The sequence below is a fragment of the Salmo trutta genome, chromosome 32, assembly GCF_901001165.1.
Source record: "Salmo trutta chromosome 32, fSalTru1.1, whole genome shotgun sequence".
Taxonomy (NCBI): domain Eukaryota; kingdom Metazoa; phylum Chordata; class Actinopteri; order Salmoniformes; family Salmonidae; genus Salmo; species Salmo trutta.
In genome coordinates, this window is record NC_042988.1 from 3,689,131 (window position 1) to 3,712,806 (window position 23,676).

At 44.8% G+C, this 23,676-nt stretch overlaps 1 protein-coding gene across 1 annotated transcript; it reads right to left on the reverse strand.

The window, feature by feature from the left end:
• Positions 1-767: 767 nt before the first annotated feature.
• On the reverse strand, positions 768-23,446 carry LOC115170801 (lysophospholipase D GDPD3). The gene is made up of 10 exons (XM_029727106.1): positions 21,754-23,446; positions 21,396-21,438; positions 12,060-12,195; positions 11,747-11,792; positions 8,720-8,838; positions 6,852-6,941; positions 5,627-5,760; positions 5,279-5,338; positions 5,115-5,166; positions 768-1,534 (listed from the first exon to the last, which is right to left on the reverse strand). The coding sequence occupies exons 1-10, from the start codon at positions 21,896-21,898 to the stop codon at positions 1,406-1,408; spliced, it is 954 nt and encodes a 317-aa protein (XP_029582966.1). The 5' UTR covers positions 21,899-23,446; the 3' UTR covers positions 768-1,405.
• Positions 23,447-23,676: the final 230 nt, after the last annotated feature.

Consider the following 23,676-nt stretch of genomic DNA (forward strand, 5'->3'; position numbering starts at 1 on the left):
ATTGAAATCCATTCCAGGTGACTACCTCATGAAGCTGGTTGAGAGAATGCCAAGAGTGTGGAAAGCTGTCATCAAGGCAAAGGGTGGCTATTTGAAGAACCTTAAATCTCAAATATATTTTGATTTGTTTAACACTTTTTTGGTTACTACATGCTTCCATACGTGTTATTTCATAGTTCTGATGTCTTCACTATTATTCTACGATGTAGAAAATAGTAAAAATAAAGAAAAACCCTTGAATGAGTAGGTGTTCTAAAACTTTGGACAGGTAGTGTATATCTTAAACTTTGTTGCATTATTAGAAAATGACATTAGCTAAAGGTCTGACTTGTACTCAACTCTCAAGTCTGATATTCTTATCTAGATTTAGTTGAACCAGTCCAGTGTGATGTCTTTCCAGCTCTAATTAATTGTGGCTGCTGTGTGCGTCACAGAAGCCCTATTTCTCCGAAGTCTAAAGGATAAGGTCTTCATAATCTTTTACCATGTCTCTAAAGAGTTGCGTTTGAATTTATCCACTTATTCCATTAACCTATTTGTTATACTGCACGCAACACACAGAGAACCAGGTCAGGAAAGTGCAGCCTTTGTTTCCCACTGGGACCTGACTGGCTGGTAGATTATTGTTAAGAAATGTGAGCGGACTTTAATCATTTCCTGGGCCGAGAGAATGAGGAAGTGAAGCAAGTAAATACATAAATACTGTGTGTGTGTATGTGTTTTGGAAGCAGTTATTTTCCAGTGGTATAAACAAATGGAGGCTGGTCTTGAGAACACAAAACTATACAAGTATTTATTTCAATCATCTTTGCATTGATAAACATACAATTTGTATAGCCTGTCATAAAGACCCCAAAAGTCAGTTCCATTATGTAAATGTCATAATACCATAGGAAAACGTCAAGGATATAGACTTAAATAAATCACTTTTCCCCCAACAACATCCAGGCAGCCACTGTCTGATCCATTAGGATCTGATCCATTAGATCCATTAGGGTTTGGGAAGGTTGCAGAGAGGTTGCAGAGAGGTGAACAGTGTCAATATATGACCACAATCCATTAACCAAAAGACAGTAAGTGTAAGTGACATCTTTTTGTGTAGATGGAATGAAGTCGCCTAAAGACATTGATCAGAGATTGGGTTTTGTGTTTTCCCCTCTATTGGTTAAGGTTGGGATTTGGGAAAGGTACGCTGGTCTTGGATCTGTGATTTTCGGGCAACTTCCTTACAGAGCTGTCCTTTTGCTCATTGGTGCAGACTGGAGTTGTGAAGGAAAATTGCGATTTTAAGTGTGATTCTTTCAGTGATAAACAACGTACCAGTGGTGGTCTCTTGTTAGGTAGCTCGAGCTGTCCGTTAAGAACCCTGTTTGTGAATCAGTAGTGTGATTGGAGGTTTAGGCTGTCAGTCTTGACTCCTGTGTGTGTGTAGGTAGTCAGTCAGGAGGGTGGGGTAGTCCGTCATGACGCCCGTGGCTCCTACTTCGAACGCCGCCTCGATGTCCGGATCCTCATTGCAGACAAACAGGTGCACCTGAGGACAGAGAGGGCCAGACGTCAGTTATCCCACATACTACAGATTACTACAAAATACTACAGTACTTACTATAGAACTCTATAGTAAACTTTTGTTTACTGTAGAATACTGTACTACACACTGTCGTATCCCTCGATCATGTGTAGTACCTTTACTTTATAATGTTGTAGTATAGTGTAGAATACTATAGCGAATACCACAGAATTATCCACAAAAATAAGCACTGTAGTAAATATTACAGTAATGTCCGCAAAAACACTACAGTCCGCAAAAACACGACACTTTTTTAACTATAGTAAATACAATTTTTGTATTTAACCTTCATTTTGACAAGCAGTCAATGTTGAGACCAAAGTCACTTTTCCAGACGACCCCTGTATAAGCACCACAATACACATCTAAACACATTAAACTACACATTCATATACACAATAAAATACACAACAATACACGAAAAGCAAAACAAAAAAACAGACGCATTCTTCAGTAAAAATGTCCCCTAACAAACAACCGTCTGAAATGCCATAGCGGCACCAATTCCTCAACATTTTTAATGTATTGTAGATCATTCCACAAGTAAGGTGCAAGGTAATTAAAGGCTGATTTACCGAACTCTCTGGATACCAAAAGAGTCTCCTGAGTTAACCAACCCTGTGAACGAGTTTGATAACTTGTCATTTTAAATCTTAACAGTGATGTTAGGGAAGTCGGAAGTTTCTGGAGCAGGGCTTGGTAAACAAAGAGCGTAATGATGTGATCTACGTGACTCAAAGAAATGATGAGGAACTACAGTATTCAATTTGCATATACCCTGCCCATTGCCCTCACCCATATCCCATTTTGTGCCACCCGTACAGTGCATTTAGAAAGTATTCAGTCCCCTTCACTTTTTTGGTTTTTGCTCTGACATGCACTATCAACTGTGGGACCTTATATAGACAGGCGTGTGCCTTTCCAGACCATGTCCAATCAATTGAATTTTCCACAGGTGGACTCCAATCAAGTTGTAGAAACATCAAGGATTATCAATGGAAACAGGATGCACCTGAGCTCAATTTCATGTCTCATTGCAAAGGGTCTGAATATGGAAGTGTGATATTTCCGTTTTTTATTTATTTGAAAACATTCTAAAAACCTGTTTTTGCTTTGTCATCATGGTGTATTGTGTGTAGATTGATAAGGATTATTTTTTTTGTAATCAATTTTAGAATAAGGCTATAACATAACAAAATGTGGAAAAAGTGAAGGGGTGTGAATAATGAATGCACTGTAAGTGAGAAACCTACAAGCTAAGTATAGACTCAGGAGCGTCAATCTCATTTTGACCTGGGGGCGCATTCGCTCTTCGAGGTCAAGAGCGCTGCACTGAAAATTGGTTATATGTACTCGCTGTCAAAATGTGCAAACAATAGGTGATTATTAGTGACCTGGGCCGCAGGGGTGGACTGGGACAACAATTAGACCCTGGCATTTTATCTATACCAGCCCACACCTCGTGTCGCCAACTCACCCCCCCACCACAGGGGAAGTGGGGCCCAGACCCTATCAGCCGCTGCCCAGACCTACATCTACACCAGGCTCGAGTCTTCTGTCTGACATTCGCATCCACTCTAAGTTAAACCTAGACACAGGCAGTAGTGCTGACACATAACATTGGCAGTAAAGTACAGCGTTTCTCAACCATTTCTGTACCAGTGACTGACGAGAAATGGTCCTCCTCCTCTTTTTTTAACCAGCTCATTTTTAAAACAAATACAATATGTAAAAGCACCACTGGAGATACAACTCACCACTTTAACTGTTCCTCTGCTCTAGCCATTTTGTTTGCCTCCCTGTTGTGCTGTCGATCTGTCTCATCATATTCTCTGCTGTCACTCTGTGCTTCTTCTGCTTTAGCCAACACCCGCATAGCAGTTGTTTTTGGCGGTGTCGGAACTGTGTTAGAACTGTGAAATCCACGAGCAGCTCCTGGCATTATACCTAAAGCGGACCTATGAGCGTCATTATTTCTATACAGCCTACACTTTCTTACTCTGAACTTCTAACGCGAGTGGGAGGGGTGTGGCTTTGTGACAATGATCAAGAGCAGCTGCTCACCGATTCGACAGCTCCAAAGTAGATACACCTCCGACACCGCCAAAAACACCAGCGATGCAGCGATCGCCAGTTAACGCTTGATCCGATTGAATCTAGGCCTTAAGCTAGATTTCAAATGAGTACCCATCATACGTGTTCCCCTGAATCAACACCTACCCTATTCATTTCTATTACAGGCCTCCAGACTATCATTTTTCACTGGTGCCACTTACTTTTACAGTTGGTGGCACCAGCCCATGATTTGGTCGGACTCAAATCCCGTGTAATCATCTTATAAAGTCATTCGTAGTGCTTTCTTAAGAAGTATAATAAATAGACTACTGAGGTATTCACGTCAAAGCAGTAATGCATGTTTCAATATATTTTGATGTGCTAATCCAGTGAATATCATGAATTTTGGGTTAAAAATTAGACTATAGTTGCTATATTTTTGAGACTCCAGAATTTACTGATTTATTTTTGTTCAATAGAGAGGAATTACATACATCTTTATGCGCAGTAACTAATATCATAGGCTAGTTAATGTGGGGTTCAACACTTGTAGAAGTGGAAACTACTGAAAAAGCACATTAACTACATTTCTAACTCTAAATATATTACCCACTGCTAGTAGCTAAGTATTCATCCAACATTAAATGTTATGTGCTAAAAAAACATATCTCCATATCTCAAAGCCATATCAAATATCTTGGTTGTAAAATAGTTGCGTTTGAGCTGAATATTGAGAGTTGAGAAATAAGTAATTATACCTACAGAAAGCTGAGACCCTCCTCTCTTCGACAGGGACAAGGGGAGGAAGCTAGTTGTACGTTTAGAAATCCTTTTTCTCTCGAGCGCGTGGGGAGTGAGGAGAGTGGCTCGCTCATTGCAGCAGCAGGCCCCGGCGAGGGCACAGGCACATTGGGAGGGCAGACACTTTCATTACAGGAATCATGAGTATAATGCACTTTATTGTTTGACCAAATCCTGGTTTTAGCCGCCCCAAAAATAGGACGTTTTGAGTGAGGTGACAATGTAGAATGTGTTCTTTCTAACTTTACAGGCACCCTTTCCGTTTTTTTACAACCCATGTTCTTGGCTGTCTAACTGATGACAGAGTCGGAGCAGGTCTCTTTGCCGATGTCGTGTTTGACTTTGAATGCGAGGTTGCGTGACCTCAGTCTATCAGGAAACCGGGCCATTGCCCACTGATCATCCAAAAGCCCATCATAGATCAGTATAACAGAGAAACTCCACTAAAATCGGGCTGGATTGAACCCCCTTCTAGGTTTGCCCCTTGCCCTACACACTCAGTGTCTACAGTTCTTAAAGGGCTGGATAAGGGAAAGTAGGCTGTAACAGGAGCTCTGCTGAGCCTACTGACAGGCCATGACATACTGAAGCGGTAGAAGTTAGCAGAAGGGGCTAGGAAGTGATGGCAGTAACAAATATGATGATAAAGACGCTAACAGTAATGATGATTATGATGGTTGCTCTGTACCTGAATGCCTCTGTTGGCCAGATGTTTGAATAGACTCTTCTTCATCGTTAATCTGGAACATGAAACATTTTCAGGTAGTTTAATCTTTTATCAAAGCTTGTATATGGCCTGTTGCTTTGAGTAGGGAAACGAAACTGCTTTGTTACTGGAGTAAATGTACCCACTTCTCTATCAGATAGATGACCATTCGGTTCTTCAGAATACGCTCCTCAGGAATATATGTCCTGCGCCAAATAGAATGAGATTAGATACAGTTACAACTTACAACACACACAAGGTTGCCAGACAGAAAGAACAATAGAAAGCTCTCTGTCATCACACATCCGTGTGCACCTATTCTCAAAGATAAACATGTGACCACACACATCCGTGCACAGACATAACAGATGATGCTGAAGTCAGATGATGATGAAGGCAGATAGGTATTGTATCAGCACATGAACTTTGGAACCAATAGGCAAAAAAACACACATGACACGCACGCATGCACGCACACACACGCACAAACAAACCTGTTGATAATGCGGGGCAGGTAGAACTGCAGGAAGCTCTCTCCCAGCGGTACAAAGGGCAGCAGGCCGCTGTAGTAAAGGAGGAGCAGCTGCAGCCCTCGTCTCATACTGAAGCTATAGGGCATGGTGGAGTTCTGCAAGGAGAGAGGGGGAGGAGAGAGGGAGAGCAGAGAGAGAGGGGAGGAGAGAGGGAAAGCAGAGAGAGAGGGGGAGCAGAGAGAGAGGGGAGGAGAGAGGGAGAGCAGAGGGAGAGAGCAGAGGGAGAGAGCAGAGGGAGAGAGGGGAGGAGAGGGAGAGAGAGGGGAGGAGAGAGAGAGAGAGAGAGAGGAGGAGGAGGAGAGAGAGAGAGGAGGAGAGAGAGAGAGAGAGGGGAGGAGAGAGGGAGAGCAGAGAGAGAGAGGGGAGCAGAGAGGGAGAGCAGAGAGAGAGTGGGGAGGAGAGAGGGAGAGCAGAGAGAGAGAGCAGGGAGGAGAGGGAGAGAGGGGAGGAGAGGGGGAGGAGAGAGGGAGAGCAGAGAGGGAGAGAGCAGAGAGAGAGGGGAGGAGAGAGGGAGAGCAGAGAGGGAGAGAGGGAGAGCAGAGAGAGAGAGGGGAGGAGAGAGGGAGAGCAGAGAGGGAGAGAGCAGAGAGAGAGAGGGGAGGAGAGAGGGAGAGCAGAGAGAGGGGAGGAGAGGGGGAGGAGAGAGGGAGAGCAGAGAGAGAGAGCAGCGAGAGATAGAGAGCAGAGAGGGAGAGCAGAGAGAGAGGGGGGGAGGAGAGAGAGGGGAGGAGAGAGAGGGAGGAGAGATGGAGAGCAGAGAGAGAGGGAGGGAGAGAGGGAGGAGAGATTGGAGAGCAGAGAGAGAGGGGAGGAGAGAGGAGGAGAGAGAGGGAGGGAGGCGAGAGGCAGCAGAGAGCGACAGAGTGGGAGGAGAGAGAGAGGCGAGCAGAGAGAGAGAGAGGGAGGGGAGATGATGAGAGGAGAGCAGAGAGAGAGAGAGAGAGAGGAGGAGGGAGGGAGAGCAGAGAGAGCGAGGGAGAGCAGGTAGAGTGAGGGGAGGGGAAGGAGAGAGGAGATGAGATGAGAGGGAGAGATGGAAGGAATGGGAGATAGCAAGAGAGCAGGAGGGACAGGGAAAGAGAGAGAGGGTGGTTGAGAGAGTGCAAGACCAAAACCCCCACCTAGGACCAGGACGTTAGGAACCCTGCCCGTCAGTTTATTGCATCTTCCCCTAGACGACACTTACAGTTCTGCGGCACTTTTTCATAATGGTCGAGTCTACAGTCGCCCACACTGTGAGGTCCTCTCTATCATACTGTTTCACCATGTTGGACACCTGAGAGAGACATAAGAAGGTATGGAGAGAGAGAGAGAGATAGAGAGAGAGAGTGAGAGTGAGAGAGTTGGAAGAGAGAGACAGAAGAGAGATGTTTGGAGACCCGGGGCAGAAAGGGAGAGGGTGAGGAGAGTTATTTGAGTTATTCGTTGTCTGTGACTTAGCCATTCAGCGAATCTGTGAAACCTATTGTTATTCTTAGATAATTGTTTCCCTGACATGGTCAAAGAACTCAAGCATTGATTGGTAACTTTTTTTCTAATTTGGCACACGGAAACTGATTGGCCTATAGATGGTACTGTTATAAGCGGTCTCACTTACACCCCCATATCCACTGTCCCGGCTGACCTAAGTGTCTTTCCTCATGCTGAACAAATTTTCCACAAGGAACCATAAGGCCTGTCAGGATATTTTTTTTCATCCATCTTCAGAATTTTGGAAAACCTTTGAAAAATGTTATGTCATGAACAATAAGTCCAAATAACGCCAAGCTAGAGGATTGGTTAATGACAAATCAAAAATCAGATTTCACGTGTCCATTTAAATCCTTTGTAAATCCACTTCACAGTGGCCTATCAACTTGAAACTGCTATCATGGACGTCTCTAAGATGAACCACATCGAATTTGGTATTGATTACTCAAAAACAACTATTAACAACTCCTCCTTTTCATATGTAACACTTATGCTCAAAATCATCTGCAATCATCTTCTCCTCATGAAAACCAGCAGCTTCCCACCCTGCATCCCCCTGCTGGCTTGCTTCTGAAGGTAAGCAGGGTTGGTCCTGGTTGGTCCCTGGATGGGAAACCAGATGCTGCCCGAAGTGGTGTTAAGGGCCAGTAGGAGGCACTCTTTCCTCTGGTCTAGGGAAGTGATTGTGGACATTCCCGTGTAGGGTGCTGTCTTTCGGATGGGACGTTAAATGGGTGTCCTGACTCTGTGGTCACTAAAGATCCCATGGCACTTAGGGGTGTTAACCCTAGGTGTTCTGGCTAAATTCAAAATCTGGCCACCTAATCATCCCCAGCTCACAATTGGCTAATTCCTCTCCCCTGTAATTATTCCCCAGGTTGTTGATGAGAATGTTCTCAGTCAACTTACCTGGTAAAATAAGGGTTAAAAAAATTAACCTTAAGTCAGATTCAGTCCAGATTTTGTATTTAGACTCATTACATCAGTCTTTAATGGTTTTAGTTGCTGTATTCATATATTGCTGCACTGTACCTATAAATGCATGTTAGCACATATGCTAATGATAAAAATATTATTCTCATGAACCATGGTAATGCTGCACTTTTAAAAAAAACGTTGAACCTTTATTTAACTAGGCAAGTCAGTTAAGAACAAATTCTTATTTACAATGACGGCCTACCCCTGCCAAACCCGGACGACGCTGGGCCAATTGTGCGCCGCCCTATGGGACTCCCAATCTTGGTCGGATGTGATGCAGCCTGGATTCAAATCAGGGACTGCAGTGACGCCTCTTGTACTGAGATGCAGTGCCTTAGACCGCTGCGCCACTCGGGAGCTTGCACATAAATATAGTTCCTACATGATAGAGTGCTTGCTTTGTTATCCAACTGTCTTGTGTCCTTTCTGTCATCCTGTGAACCCCGTTCATTGTTGCTCACAGACACATTTATAAAGTATTTTCTGTAAATAAAGTTGAATTTGATTGGATTTAGCTCAGCAGGGTCACTTTAAAACAATGTAAAGTGTAAAGTTGAAATTTGATTAAAAAAGTTGGATTTGATTAAATTCAGCTTAGTCCTGTACTTTCTCCATCAGCAAGCTGTTGTCCTCTTTGATCTCGATGTTGACTGGCATCTTAGGAAACTTCCTGAACACTTCCTCCAACAGGGTGAACTTCCTGTCTGTACCGGTGCTGTAGTGGCCTGGTGTGGGAACGGAAGGAAAAAAGGGAGAGGATGGGAGGGAGAAGGGTGAGGTAGTGAGTGTCATCATAATCCACACACACACGGATGCATATACGCACACATTGATGCGAAACCTCACAAGGAGCATTTGTCTATGCCATCGACCCACTTCTGTCAGAGAAGTATGGTGGATGAATGTGTGTATCTGTGTGTGTGTATTACCTCGATTAGACCGACAGCGTTATTGCATTTTGGTACACCAGAAGTACATTCATTTCCAATGGAATGCTGCGTTTGCCTTGCAGCATTGTGTTGCAGGGGCAGTTGCAGTGTGTTCTGTGTGGTGCAAGGTATGCATAAAATTGTATGCTTCGGCTTGAAAGAAATAGTAGCAAAAGGTGAACGTTGAACTTTTAGCTGCACACATAGCCACAAATAACATTGGATTACATAATGGGGAAAAAAGACTATTGAAATTATTATGCAGCACTGATGCAATGACGCTGTTGGTCTGATCGAGACATACACTGCATCACCAAAAGTATGTGGACACCCTTCAAATAAGTGCCCGTTCCATGATCTCGCCATCACGGTTGACAACTCCCTTGTGTCCTCCTCCCAGAGTGCTAAGAACCTTGGCGTGATCCTGGACAACACCCTGTCGTTCTCCACTAACATCAAGGCGGTGACCCGATCCTGTAGGTTCATGCGGTGACCCGATCCTGTAGGTTCATGCTCTACAACATTCGCAGAGTACGACCCTGCCTCACACACAAATAACATTGGATTACATAATGGGGAAAAAAGACTATTGAAATTATTATGCAGCACTGATGCAATGACGCTGTTGGTCTGATCGAGACATACACTGCATCACCAAAAGTATGTGGACACCCTTCAAATAAGTGCCCGTTCCATGATCTCGCCATCACGGTTGACAACTCCCTTGTGTCCTCCTCCCAGAGTGCTAAGAACCTTGGCGTGATCCTGGACAACACCCTGTCGTTCTCCACTAACATCAAGGCGGTGACCCGATCCTGTAGGTTCATGCTCTACAACATTCGCAGAGTACGACCCTGCCTCACACAGGAAGCGGCGCAGGTCCTAATCCAGGCACTTGTCATCTCCCGTCTGGATTACTGCAACTCGCTGTTGGCTGGGCTCCCTGCCTGTGCCATCAAACCCCTACAACTCATCCAGAACGCCGCAGCCCGTCTGGTGTTCAACCTTCCCAAGTTCTCTCACGTCACCCCGCTCCTCCGCTCTCTCCACTGGCTTCCAGTTGAAGCTCGCATCCGCTACAAGACCATGGTGCTTGCCTACGGAGCTGTGAGGGGAACGGCACCTCCGTACCTTCAGGCTCTGATCAGGCCCTACACCCAAACAAGGGCACTGCGTTCATCCACCTCTGGCCTGCTCGCCTCCCTACCTCTGAGGAAGCACAGTTCCCGCTCAGCCCAGTCAAAACTGTTCGCTGCTCTGGCACCCCAATGGTGGAACAAGCTCCCTCACGATGCCAGGACAGCGGAGTCAATCACCACCTTCCGGAGACACCTGAAACCCCACCTCTTTAAGGAATACCTGGGATAGGATAAAGTAATCCTTCTAACCCCCCCTTTAAAAGATTTAGATGCACTATTGTAAAGTGGTTGTTCTACTGGATATTATAGGTGAATGCACCAATTTGTAAGTCGCTCTGGATAAGAGCGTCTGCTAAATGACTTAAATGTAATGTAATGTAAATGTAAGTGGATTTGGTTATTTCTGCCACACACATTGCTGACAGGTGTATAAAATCAAGCACACAGCCATGCAATCTCCTTTGACAAACAATGGCAGTAAAATGGCCCGTACTGAAGTGACTTTCAATGTGGCACCGCCAAAGGATGCCACCTTTCCAACAAGTCAGTTCGTCAAATTTCGGCCCTGTTAGAGCTGCCTTGGTCAACTGTAAGTGCTGTTATTGTGAAGTGGAAACGTCTAGGAGCAACAATGGCACAGCCACCAAGTGGTAGGCCACACAAGCTCACAGAACGGGATCGCCGAGGGCTGAAGCGCGTAGTGCGTAATAATCATCTGTCCTCGGTTGCAACACTCACTACCAAGTTTCAAACTGCTTCTGGAAGCAACATCAGTACAATAACTGTTCGTCGGGAAATGGGTTTCCATGGCCGAGCAACCACACACAAGCCTAAGATCACCATGCGCAATGCCAAGCGTCGGCTGGAGTGGTGTAAAGCTCACCGCCATTGGACTCTGGAGCAATTGTGATGAATCACAATTCACCATCTGGCCGTCCGACGGACAAATCTGGGTTTGGCGGATGCCAGGAGAATGCTACCTGCCCCAATGCATAGTGCCAACTGTAAAGTTTGGTGGAGGAGGAATAATGGCCTGGGGCTGTTTCATGGTTCGAGCTAAGCCCCTTAGTTCCAGTGAAGGGAAATCTTAACGCTTTCACATACAATGACATTCTAGATGATTCTGTGCTTCCAACATTGTGGCAACAGTTTGGGGAAGGCACTTTCATGTTTCAGCATAACAATGCCCCCATGCACAAAGCGAGGTCCATACAGAAAGGGTTTTTCGAGATCGGTGTGGAAGAACTTGACTGGCCTGCATTAAGCCCTGACCTCAACCCCATTGAACACCTTTGGGATTAATTGGAATCGCCCAACTTCAGTGCCCAATCTCACTAATGCTTTTGTGGCTGATTGGGAACAAGTCCCCGCTGCAATGTTCCAACATCTTGTGGAAAGCCTTCCCAGAAGAGTGGAGGCTGTTATAGCAGCAAAGGGGGGACTAACTCCATATTAATGCCTATGATTTTGGAATGAGATGTTTGACGACCAAGTGTCCACATAATTTTGGCCATGTAGTGTGTGTGTGTGTGTGTGTGTGTGTGTGTATGTGTTACAGTGGATACCTGCATAAAACGTGACCTCCAGTCTGTCCTTTTGCAAGGGTAACTCCTGAAAAGAAACACAATTAGTATTTTATAGTACAAAATGAATTAACTGTCTCATTACTGGCTTAAGTTGTATGGAACCGCTTATAAAAGCTCATAAACACTTAAGTTGTATGGAACAGATTATAAAGGAGGGCCTACATGTACACACATTATAATACATACACACTCAGGTCAGAGTAGCTAAGGTAACATAAAGAGCGTTCAAGCAACAATCAAGGGGAGTTTTACATTGTATTTCTATGGTTTTAATATACATTTGACCTCTGACCTCTAGGTTTAGGGAGGAGATGGTGACATCATGGCCGGTCTGCCTCAGGAGGTTTTCATCATGTGACACGACCACATGACCATCCCGGGTCAGGTGACAGTCCAGTTCCAGCATTCCTGTACCCTGCTCCACTGCACTGAGGGGGGAGGGGATGAAATGCTGAGGTGTCTTAGGTGGAACTGCATTCGAGCTGGCATCATTATATTGTGGACATTGGCACATTAGTATAGTTCCAACACTGGAATGTGTGATACAGTCTACATTTCGATTAGGCTGAAATATTTTGTTTAATTTTTAATATGAGTTTGATTATTTCTATACAGCCTCCACCTTCTAGTTCTGAACTTCTAACGTGAGTGGGACGGGTGTGGCTTTGTGACAATGGCCACACGAGCAGCTGCTCACCGATTTGAAACACCGCCAAAACATTTACATAAGTACTGTATTCACACCCCTGAGTCAATGAAGTGATAATGCCCTCGAAGAGGATATATTGGCATGGGTGTTTGTCGAGGGCCGGCAAACTGTGTCAATGTATCCTCCAAACACCGGTTACCAACATATTCAAATAATGACTGGCATATTTTCATAAAATTTTTTATTGTGATGAATTTATTCATACTATTTGATCCTTCCACAAGATATAGTCCCGACACAAATCTAGGGTTGCTACCCAAGCCGGCTGGTCATTCGTTCTATTGGTTTGGTTGCCAGAGACTCCACCCAGTTGTTCAGTCTTTTTGTTCTAAATTGTTCTAGTCGTTCGTTCTAAATGTTCCATAACCATACTGGCTGGCAACATTCTTATCCCATGCATTCTAGCTAGCAAAGTACGGCTAATTTACAGTCATGTCAAACAGTGCAGACAGAATAACAGCAAATTAGCTTAATTTGCATTTGTTTAAGTTGCTTTCTATTGCCATTAATTTGTATTTGTTGAAAACAAAATGTTAATCTAAAAGAAATGTGAGATCATGTCTAGATGCTTTTTATAGTGGAGATCAAGTTTATAAATTGCATGGCCCAGTTGATGAGACAGTGGATTGCGCAGCCAGATGGAACAGAGTAAATAGGCATTTTAACGTCATAGATTTAACCGGTGGTAACTTGTGGAATAGACACTGGCTTGAATGAGGTTTTAACCAATCAGCATTCAGGATTCAAATCAAATGTTATGTCACATGCGCCGAATACAACATGTACCTTACAGCGAAATGCTTACTTACAAGCCCTTAACCAACAATGCAGTTCAAGAAATAGAATTAAGAAAATATTTACTAAATAAGTGTAAAGGGATTTATATGTTTGAATGTAATGATTAAATAATTCTACCCTGAGACTTAACTATTAGGGATATGGTCTATATAGCATGTAGAATGAGTAACTAAAGGGTTAAGCATAAGTCTAACGAGGTTGGACTAGGATAAGAGAAGAACACCGAGAACTGTTAAACTGTGGTTGACCTGCCCTAGCTTGAACTCTGAGGGTTTAAGATATGAGAGGGAGTCCTCCTCAAGGTTTCCCTAATCTCAGAGGAATGAAACTGTCGGCTGGGTAATGATCTACAGTGTTAAGAGATCTGGGGCCTTAATGTTTGTGTGTATGTGTGTGCGGAAGGAAGGAAGGAATGAACTATAAAAATGATGTCTATGTAAAATGGACTTCAGAACGTTCTCGTGAATAAACACTTCTAATTCTTGTAAGCTGGGCCTCCGTCTGTTTCATTCAACCAGAATCTTACACATTCTGGGTGGCAGACTGAGTATTTTAATTGAAGTTAACATTGAGAACATAATTCTCGTAACAATATGCTAAAGTAAAAAATGAAATACACAATAAAATAACAATAATGAGGCTATATGCAGGGGGTACTGGTACCGAGTCAATGTGTGGGGGTACAGGTTAGTCAAGGTAATTTGTACATGTAGGTAGGGTTAAAGTGACTATGCATAGATAATTAACAGCGAGTAGCATCAGTGTAGAAACAAAAGTTGGGTGACTGGAGTCTTTGACAATTTTTTGGGCCTTCCTCTGACACCACCTAGTAAATAGGTCCTGGATGGCAGGAAGCTTGGCACCAGGGATGTACTGGGCTGTACGCACTACCCTCTGTAGTGCCTTACGGTCGGATGCCGAGCAGTTGCCATACCAGGCGGTGATGCAACCGGTCAAGATGCTCCTGGTGGTGCAGCTGTAGAACATTTTTGAGGATCTGGTAACCCATGCCAAATCTTTTCATTCTCCTGAGGGGGAAAAGGTGTTGTCATGCCCTCTTCACAACTGTCTTGGTGTGTTTGGACGATGATAGTTTGTTGGTGATGTGGACACCAAGGAACTTGAAACTCTCGACCCACTCCACTACAACCCGTTGATGTTAATGGGGGCCTGTTTCGGCTGTCCTTTTCCTGTAGTCCACGATCAGCTCACATTGAGGGAGAGATTGTTGTCCTGGCTCCACACTGCCAGGTATCTTACCTCCTCCCTATAGGCTGTCTCATCGTTGTTGGTGATCAGGCCTACCACTGTTGTGTGATCAGCAAACTTAACGGGGGTGTTGGAGTTGTACTTGGCCACACAGTCGTGAGTGAACATGGAGTACAGGAGGGGACTCATGACAGATGTGTTGTTGCCTACCCTTAATCCAGGATCCAGTTGCAGAGGGAGGTGTTTAGTCCCAGCTTTGTGGGTACTATGGTGTTGAACGCTGAGCTGTAGTCGATGAACAGTATTCTCACATAGGTGTTCCTTTTGTCTAGGTGGTAAAGGGCAGTGGTGAGTGCGATTGAGATTGCGTCATCAGTGGATCTGTTGTGGGTGGTATGCAAATTGGAGTGGGTCTACGTTTTCCGGGATGATGGTGTTGATGTGAGCCATGACCAGCCTTTCAAAGCACTTAATGGCCATCAAGGCAGGTTACCTTGGCTTTCTTGGGCACAGGGACTATGGTGGTCTGCTTGAAACATGTAGGTATTACAGACTCGATCAGGGAGAGGTTGAAAATGTCCAGATAATCCGTCAGGCCCCGCGGCTTTGTGAATGTTGACCTGTTTAAAGGTCTTGCTCAGAGAGCGTGATCACATAGTTGTCCAGAACAGCTAGTGCTCTCATGCATGCTCCGGGGTTGTTTGCCTCGAAGCGAGAATAAAAAGCATTTAGCTTGTATGGTAGGCTCTCGTCACTGGGCAGCTAGCGGCTGGGTTTCCCTTTGTAGTCTGTACTAGTTTTTAAGGCCTGCCAAATCCTAGGAGCTTCAGAGCCAGTGTAGTAGGACTCAATCTTAGTCCTGTATTGATGCTTTGGCTGTTTGATGGTTCGTCTGAATGCATAGCGGGATTTCTTATAATAGTCCGGATTAGTGTCCCGCTCCTTAAAAGCGGAAGCTCTAGCCTTTAGCTCAGTGCGGATCTTGCCTGTAATCCATGGCTTCTGGTGGGGATATGTATGTACGGTCACTGTGGGGATGATGTTGTGGATGCACTTATTGATGAAGCCGGTGACTGAGGTGGTATGCTCCTCAATGCCATTGGATGAATCCCGGAACATATTCCAGTCTGTGCTAGCAAAACAGTCCTGTAGCGTAGCATCCGCATCATCTGACCACTTCCGTATTAAGTGAGTCAATGGTACTTCCTGCTTTAGTGTTTGCTTGTAAGCAGGAATCAGGAGGATAGCATTATGGTCAGATTTGCCAAATGGAGGAAGAGAGAGAGCTTTTTATGCGTCTCTGTGTGTGGAGTAAAGGTGCTCTACAGTTTTTTCCCCTCTGGTTGCACATGTGATATGCTGGTAGAAATTAGCGCAGTTTATGGATGAGCATTTTGTGGTGGTAAATAGACAGCTACGAATAATATAGATGCAAACTCTCTTTGTAGAAACTGTGGTCTACAGCTTATCATGAGGTACTCTACCTCAGGCAAGCAATACCTCGAGACTTCTTTAATATTAGACATCGCGCACCAGCTATTATTGACAAATAGACACACCTCTCGTAGTTTTTCTGTCCTGCCGATGCATGGAAAACCCAGCCAGCTCTATATTATCTGTGTCGTCGTTCAGCCATGACTCAGTGAAACATAAGATATTAGACCCACCCATTGGATAATACACTGTAGAAGAACCTTTGTCATTGATTACAGCTGTGAGTCTTTCTGGGTAAGTCTCTAAGAGCTTTCCACACCTGGATCGTGCAACATTTGCCCATTATTATTTTCAAAATTCTTCAAAACGGTCAAATTTGTTGTTGATCATTGTTGGACAACCTTTTTCAAGTTTTGCCATAGATTTTCAAGTAGGAACATTCACTGTCTTCTTGGAAAGCAACTCCAGTGTAGATTTGGCATTGTGTTTTAGGTTATTGTCTTGCTGAAAGGTGAATTCATCTCCCAGTGTCTGGTGGAAAGTAGACTGAAGCAAGTTTTGCCTTTGCTTAGCTCCATTCTGTATGTTTTTTTATCCTGGAAATCTCCCCTGTCCTTCACGATTACAAGCATAGCCATGACATAATGCAGCCACCGCTATGCTTGAAAATATGGAGAGTGGTACTCAGTAATGTGTTGTATTGGATTTGCCACAAACATATTCAGGACAAAAAAGTATATAGCTTTGCCACATTGTTTGCAGTATTACTTTATTGCCTTGTTGCAAACAGGATGCATGTTTTGGAATATTTTTATTATGTAAAGGCTTCCTTCTTTTCACTCTGTTAATTAGGTTAGTATTGTGGAGTAACTACAATGTTGTTAATCCATCCTCAGTTTTCTCCTATCATAGCCATTAAACTCTAACTATTTTAAAGTCACCATTGGCCTCATGGTGAAATCCCTGAGCGGTTTCCTTCCTCTCTGGCAACTGGGTTAGGAAGGGCACCTGCATCTTTGTAGTGACTGGGTGTATTGATACACGGGGCTCTATTTTAACAAACCTAACGCAATGGTCCATCTAAGCGTTGGCCGTAGCACTGTAGGTTCAGGGCTGTGTCAGAAATATTTTTGATATTTTCACAACAATAATTATCGGTACAGTTGCTGCAGTTGGCACGAAAGGGCTGGGTTTTGATTAATAAACAAGTTGTTTGTGTGTCGAGGCTTTGCCCTTATATGGCCAATAATATAGCCATATCGCTAAATATGTGGTTGCTTCAAATTGTGTATTTGCACCCTGGTCTCAGAGCATTTCATATGATTCTGTACGTATGACACGTTACATTTCATATGGCATGTTATGAATTACAACTGTTATTTGTTGTGGCTAGCATTAGCTAAGTGGCTAATGCTAACTTTACTTAGGGGTTAAGATTAGGGTTAGGAGTTAAATTAAAGGATTAAGGTTAGGATTAGGTTTAGGGGAAGGGCTATCTAAAAGGGTTAAGGTTAGGGTTATGGGAAGGGTTAGCTAACATGCTAAGTTGTTGCAAAGTAGCTGAAACAAAAATTAAGTAGTTGCAAAGTTGCTAATTATCTAAAATGATCAAGTTGTCCATGATGAGATTTGAACACACAACCTTTGAGTTGCTAGACGTTTGCGTTATACTTGCCCCTTTCAATAATCTAAAAGTACAACCATATTCCAATGGAAATTTTTTCACATTTTTGGTTTCAATTCAGTTTCGCTCTTCACCGAGCCCAGAACCGGGCAGCACAGGGCCAAACAGGTGTTGTACCTCGCTTCCCTCCTTCAGAGAACAGTAGTTATTAGTTATAACGTTAAGTTCCCTTTCAGTCAATACTCTCCGTACTACACAATATGGGGAACTAGAATCCGAACCCAAGCCGGGCCCAATGGATACCAAAGGAAATGTCCCATGGCAGACCACCCAATGGTCTGGGTATTGCTGCCTAATGACCATCTCCTCTCCGAGCTGTAAGCACGCTGTGGGCAAAACTGGGAGCAGTGACATCCAAGCAATAAAACCTCACAAAACTGTGTGGTGATGCCCAACTCACCGCAGTACAAATATCCCCAACTTTCTTTAAATAACTCCCCTGCACAGCGGGAGTTGCCACAGGACCACACCCAACAGGCCACTGATCTGCACAAACCAAGGTTGCTTGGGTCAACGGGGAGCCACAAGAACCAATGACAAGCCCCCCAGGCGCAAAATCTCCAATGTGGACTGAATCAGCTCCACTGGGGGAAATGCGTAAAGGAGGGTCCAAGGCCACTGGTGCATCAGTGTGCCTGTTCCCAATGGGGAGCTCGGGTCCCTCAATGAGGGAAAAACAGTCGACAATGCACATTTTCTTGAGATGCTTAAATATCTACTCGGCCCTGCTGAACATTTGCCCATATCTGGGAGACCACCCAGATGTGTAGCCTCCACTCCTGAGAAATAGGGTCCCACCTGGATAAAAGATCTGCACCCAAAATGAGGCAACTGGGGAAATGTGTCGCCCAAAGCGAGAGCTTTCTAGCATTAAGGGTTAAGGGAGCGAGCCAAGGTTAGGAGAGAGAGAGACAAAATGGGGGGGGGAGCACCTGAGCGCCAGATCCACTGTTAGGAGCTCCAGGTAATTGATATGCAGTGCGCTCTGCACCACTGTCCATACCCCTCGAATCGAGTTGCCTTCGTATAGCGCACCCCACCCTCGGGGGGATGCGTCTGTCGTGAACACCTTGCGGGTACAACTCAGCCCTGACAATAGCAGAGGGTCCCACCACCGGGCCTGAATCCATTGGCCTAACAGGGACACCCGAAGCAACAGCTTAGGCTGTGAGAAGCATCAAGATGAGTGGCTAGCACTCAGCACTGGAAGGGCCGCATCAACTGGAACCCAGCCACCCTCCATGGGGATAGAAAAGTGTGATCCGCAAGTGAGTCTAGCGCGAGACCCAGAAACGGAATGCACTGAGATGGAGTCAGATGGCTCTTTTCTGGTTTCTTATGAAGCCTAGAGACTGAATATGGGACAGTAGCATGAATGTGTGTAATACCAACCAATCTGCTGTAATAGCCGGCGGCTCGTGAACAATCAGAATATATAGACTTTGAGGTGCTTGCTGAGGGCATGTAGGTCTCGAATGGGATGTACAGTCCCGTCCCTTTTCGGAACCAGGAAATACTGGATCTTCAACATAGGAACCGCTCAGAATACCTGCTTCTGGAGACAGGAGGATATTTCCTCGCTCAAAACAGGCGCTGAGGACTCGGGAACAGTCGAAGTGAAGACGCTGCAGAAGTGTGGGGAAGCCACAACAAATTGTAGCCTGTACCCTGACATTCCTATTGGCATGATCCAGGGTGACACTATGTATGCGCACCATTGGTCGGTGCAGACAGCGAGCCTCCCGTGAAATGCAATCTGAATGCCATCTATTTTTCAATTTCCACCACTTTTGACAGCCAAAGAGACTTTGTGTGGGATAATAGCATGGTTGTGTCCAACCCTGCTAACTCCCCTGACTCTGCTACCAACAACCACTTAAAGGGCAAAGGCGGCTCCTGCTAGGGCTGATGTAGTACCTCGTCTGGACAGTAACCAAACGTGGGGGCACTGTTGTCAATGTTTTTGTGGAGGGGCGCACTGGTCGCTCACACCCGTGCCAAGGACCATCGTTCTGGGCGTTACCTGAGCCAAGTGCTCAGGGGCTGCTCCTCATCGGAGGTGCTTGGGGAAATCTACTAAGTTTCACTCGCCAGAAGTTATGCATCCTAGCCGACGATAGGCAGGAAGCTTTTTAGTCTAAGCTAGCTAGCCTCTGACTGCAGCATGGTCCGTTTAGAATAGCCTAGTGTCTTAACTCTACATATACCAAACGAGAGGAGCTACCCAAGCAACTCCACCATGGGACGTCAGGAATAACTAGTAATAGCTAGCTCGCAGCGGTGAGTTAGCCAATGTGGCTAGCACACGATGCAGCGCATGTTTAGCTAGCCCGGTCTCGAAAGTCTACGTAGGACCGGATCACCAGGGTGGGACCGGACCCTTCATCAAAAAAAAGATTCTGGGAAGAGAGGCAAGCAGTGCTTGGCCAAGGCAGACACAGGCGGCGGGGGGCACCCACCGAACCTGGCCGCCCTCTCTCTTTGAGCAGCCTCCAGTAACCGGCGACAGAGCTCATAGGAGCCGGGTTGGGTGCAGGCAGCTACCGCATACACCACACCCAGGCAGACAAGACATTTGCTCCAACTAAAGACCCTCAAGAACGCTACACGAATTGTCAAGAGAACCTGCGGCTTGGACTAGCAGAACAGTGCCAGCTTAGTGAAACCGTCCCCTAGGCCCACACACAAACTGATTTGAGCGAGGGCAGCCAGAGAATGTACAGAGCTGAGACATACAAGACAACAAAACGTGAATATATTTTGTATGAATTTGGGCATGGTCCCGACCCAGCTTGTTAGCCTTCATCGTGTTGGTCATGTAAGCCATCTTACTCATTGCTACAGCCAGGCCAAGCAATCCATAGAATAACTAACTGGTTTGCACACAACGGGTGAGCACCCGCTACCACAAAGTGACAGTTTAGTTGGCAAAAAGTCAAGTCTCATGTTCCAAAGGAGTTTGTTTTTGGCATGAATCATTCCTGCTGACATCGAGGTGAAGAGCGGAAGAATTGAAGGGTTTTCAGCGAGGCGTTGATTTCATTGGCCTTGTCAGGCGTGATTTTAGTTCTTCAATCGAAAGTCGTGAGTGACTCACATTCAGTTGTGTTGTACAGAGAGTATCGACTGAATGGAAACCTTGTAAAGTCTGCTTTTCACCAAACACAAAGTCACTTTTCAGCCGGACAATAACCTAGAAGATAGTGAATCGCAAAGGCTGCTGAGGGGAGGACGGCTCATAATAATATCTGGAATGGAGTAAATGGAATGGTATCAAACACATTAAAGACGTGGTTTGCATGTGGTTGATGTCACTCCATTCCAGCCATTATTATGAGCCATCCTCCCCCTAGCAGCCTCCAAGGAGTGAATGTTCCTGAGTGGTCAATTTACGGTTTTGACTTAAATCTGCTTGAAAATCTATGGCGAGACATGAAAATGGCTGTCTGTGTCTAGCAATGATCAACAACCAAATTGACAGAGCTTGAAGTCTTTTTTTTAAAGAATAATGGGCAAATGTTTCACAATCCAGGTGTGCAAAGCTCTTAGAGACTTACCCAAAAAGAATCACATCTGTAATTGCTGTCAAAGGTGTTTAACATGCATTGACTCGTTTAATAAAAAATACGAAGAAATGTATTTTGTGTATATCGTTGGAAAAAAACAAACACATTGAATCCATTTGAATACCACTTTGTAACACAATAAAATGTGAAGAAATTGAATGGGGTGAATACTTATGATAAGCGCTGTAACTGATCTGAAGTCAGGTTTGGTTAGGGTTGGTCACTTACTGTGTGAAGGCCTCCATGGTGCTCTCTAGCCTCTCGCCACTTCCTGCCAACACAGATCAGAAGAAAAGCAGAGAATATCAGTGTCCGATCCAGCTCCAAGACTCTCGCTCGATAGCCTGCTTTTCCATGATCCCCACTGACTTGAAATGGGGATAGCTCAAATCAGAACCACATATTTATCAAGATGCAGTGTGACTCTGGGTCAAATCAATAAAGTCACTCAGCACTCCTGCTTGCAGCTACACCACAGGCTCCAAACATTCAACATTCACTAGTCCAGCCCATTCACATCAATGGTTACAGAGGAAAGGTGAAGAAGCAAGGTGACTACTACATCCCTCCACCGTTCCTTCCTTACCTCCTCTGTGTGAGATGTGGGTGCAGTGGAAGGCAGCCCGTTTCTTCTTGTGGAGGATCTGAGGGTTCTTCAACAGGTAGAGTGACGTCAGGGTGTAGCCCCCTAGGGCCGGAAGGATAAAGTACAGGGAACTGGCCATATTCATTTCTCCTCCAAAAACAGTCCTCAAAAGTGTCCGAAGGCAATTAGGCGCAGTACCAAAAGGCAGAGGCCCTTGGATCCTCCTAGACACTAACAAATGAATAGGACACCTACAAGTGTCAGGCTGAGTACTGATGGAAAAAAACCTGCCAGAGTTGAGTCCCCTTCGTCTGCAAGTTGTAATAAAATACTTTGAATGTTTTTCAGCTATCCCCCACCGAGCTCCTACATAACACTGGTAACTAACAACCAATGAAGGAACCACTCCAAAACCTCTTCGAGCGCATCTAAAGACACTCAATTGACCTGCTCCTATTCTAAACTTCACTCGACTGTCTCTTTCACACAAATGTCTTCGCTCTTCCTCTTATTCTGATCACTGAGTTTCTCTCCTCCGTCAGTCCATTGGTCACCTGTCAGCCTAGAACAGATTGTTGTGACATGTTGTGAAGAATGAAAAAAACAGGACTTGAAAAACTGGTACAGCCAAAGGAGGCAGTTGAAGGAAGTCTCACAAGGTCCCACTCCATTCACTCGAATGCCTAGAAAAACTATTACTCATAACCTCGCCTAACACTACTCTCTTCCCTCCATGGGTTGTTTGTAGTCAACCTAACCTCCTTTCGCCCTCTCCCTCTTTTACCGCTCGCTCTTTCTCCCTGTCACCGTGTAACTGGGACCCACACAAAACTGTAAAATCAGTTAATGAAATACTAGTGCCAGTAGGAGCTGGCCTCTATCTCACCTCTCTCTCGCTTTCCCTTCCCTGTGGCATATATTGTTCTTCTCTCAGGCTTTACTGCCTTTTGTTACACAAACTCCCCATTTCCCTGTGTGTGTGATCATGTAAATGACGGAACTATCCTGCATGAAGTGCGGCTATTAAATGCATTAAAAGCAAACCTCAAATAACATGCATTTATGGGTGGGTATATGAATGTAATGATAACAGAATGGGTGCTACCTCTAGCAACAGATATGAGAGAGAGCTAACAGTATAGGCTGGTAAAGGGTGTGTGAGCAAGCGTTGCTACATGGCGGGTTTCGATGCCGTCAGGCACCTTTTATTTAACAAAGGATGTGTATGTAAACTCATCAGACACAGGAACAAACACACAGTGTACTTAACAAAGAATAGGTGTCAAAAGCTATGTAAATGCACTTTCAGCAGAATACTGTATACCGCAGCGTTGTTTACATCAATAGAAATGCTGAAGGGTAGCAAACAAGTGACTGAACTAGATAAAATCAGAGAAGCAACAGCATAGCCTGTATGCTAGAGAAAGAATCGTTCACTCCCCAGTATAGCATTCCTTCCTCAACTGACATGGTCCAGTTTAAGCAGGTACTATTAAAAAAAGAAATAAAAAAGTTACAGTCTGGTGCCCTTTACCTTTTGCAACCAACCAGTATATCAAATGCAGTCGGTCACTCAATCCTGCATTAGCTATTAAACTAAAGTCTAGCCTTGCTTTACCTATTCCCAAACCTTGATGAAGTAAAGAGGCTGAGACCTGTGGGAGAATATCGAACCCATGCAGAGACATGCCAAGGAGGGAAAAGGAGCAGGAATAGTCGTCCAACACGACAGACAACTTGGTTTGGAACAGGAGAACTAGAGGGAGGAGGTTGCGCTTACAAGCATGTTGTGACACATTAACAGCTAATATTACTGGTAATCTCACTATTATCCTAAGACGTTTCTATAAAAACGCTGTCCACACTGCCATTCAGTACCACAAAGAAGGACAGACCATAAGACATCAAGAAAATCAATACACA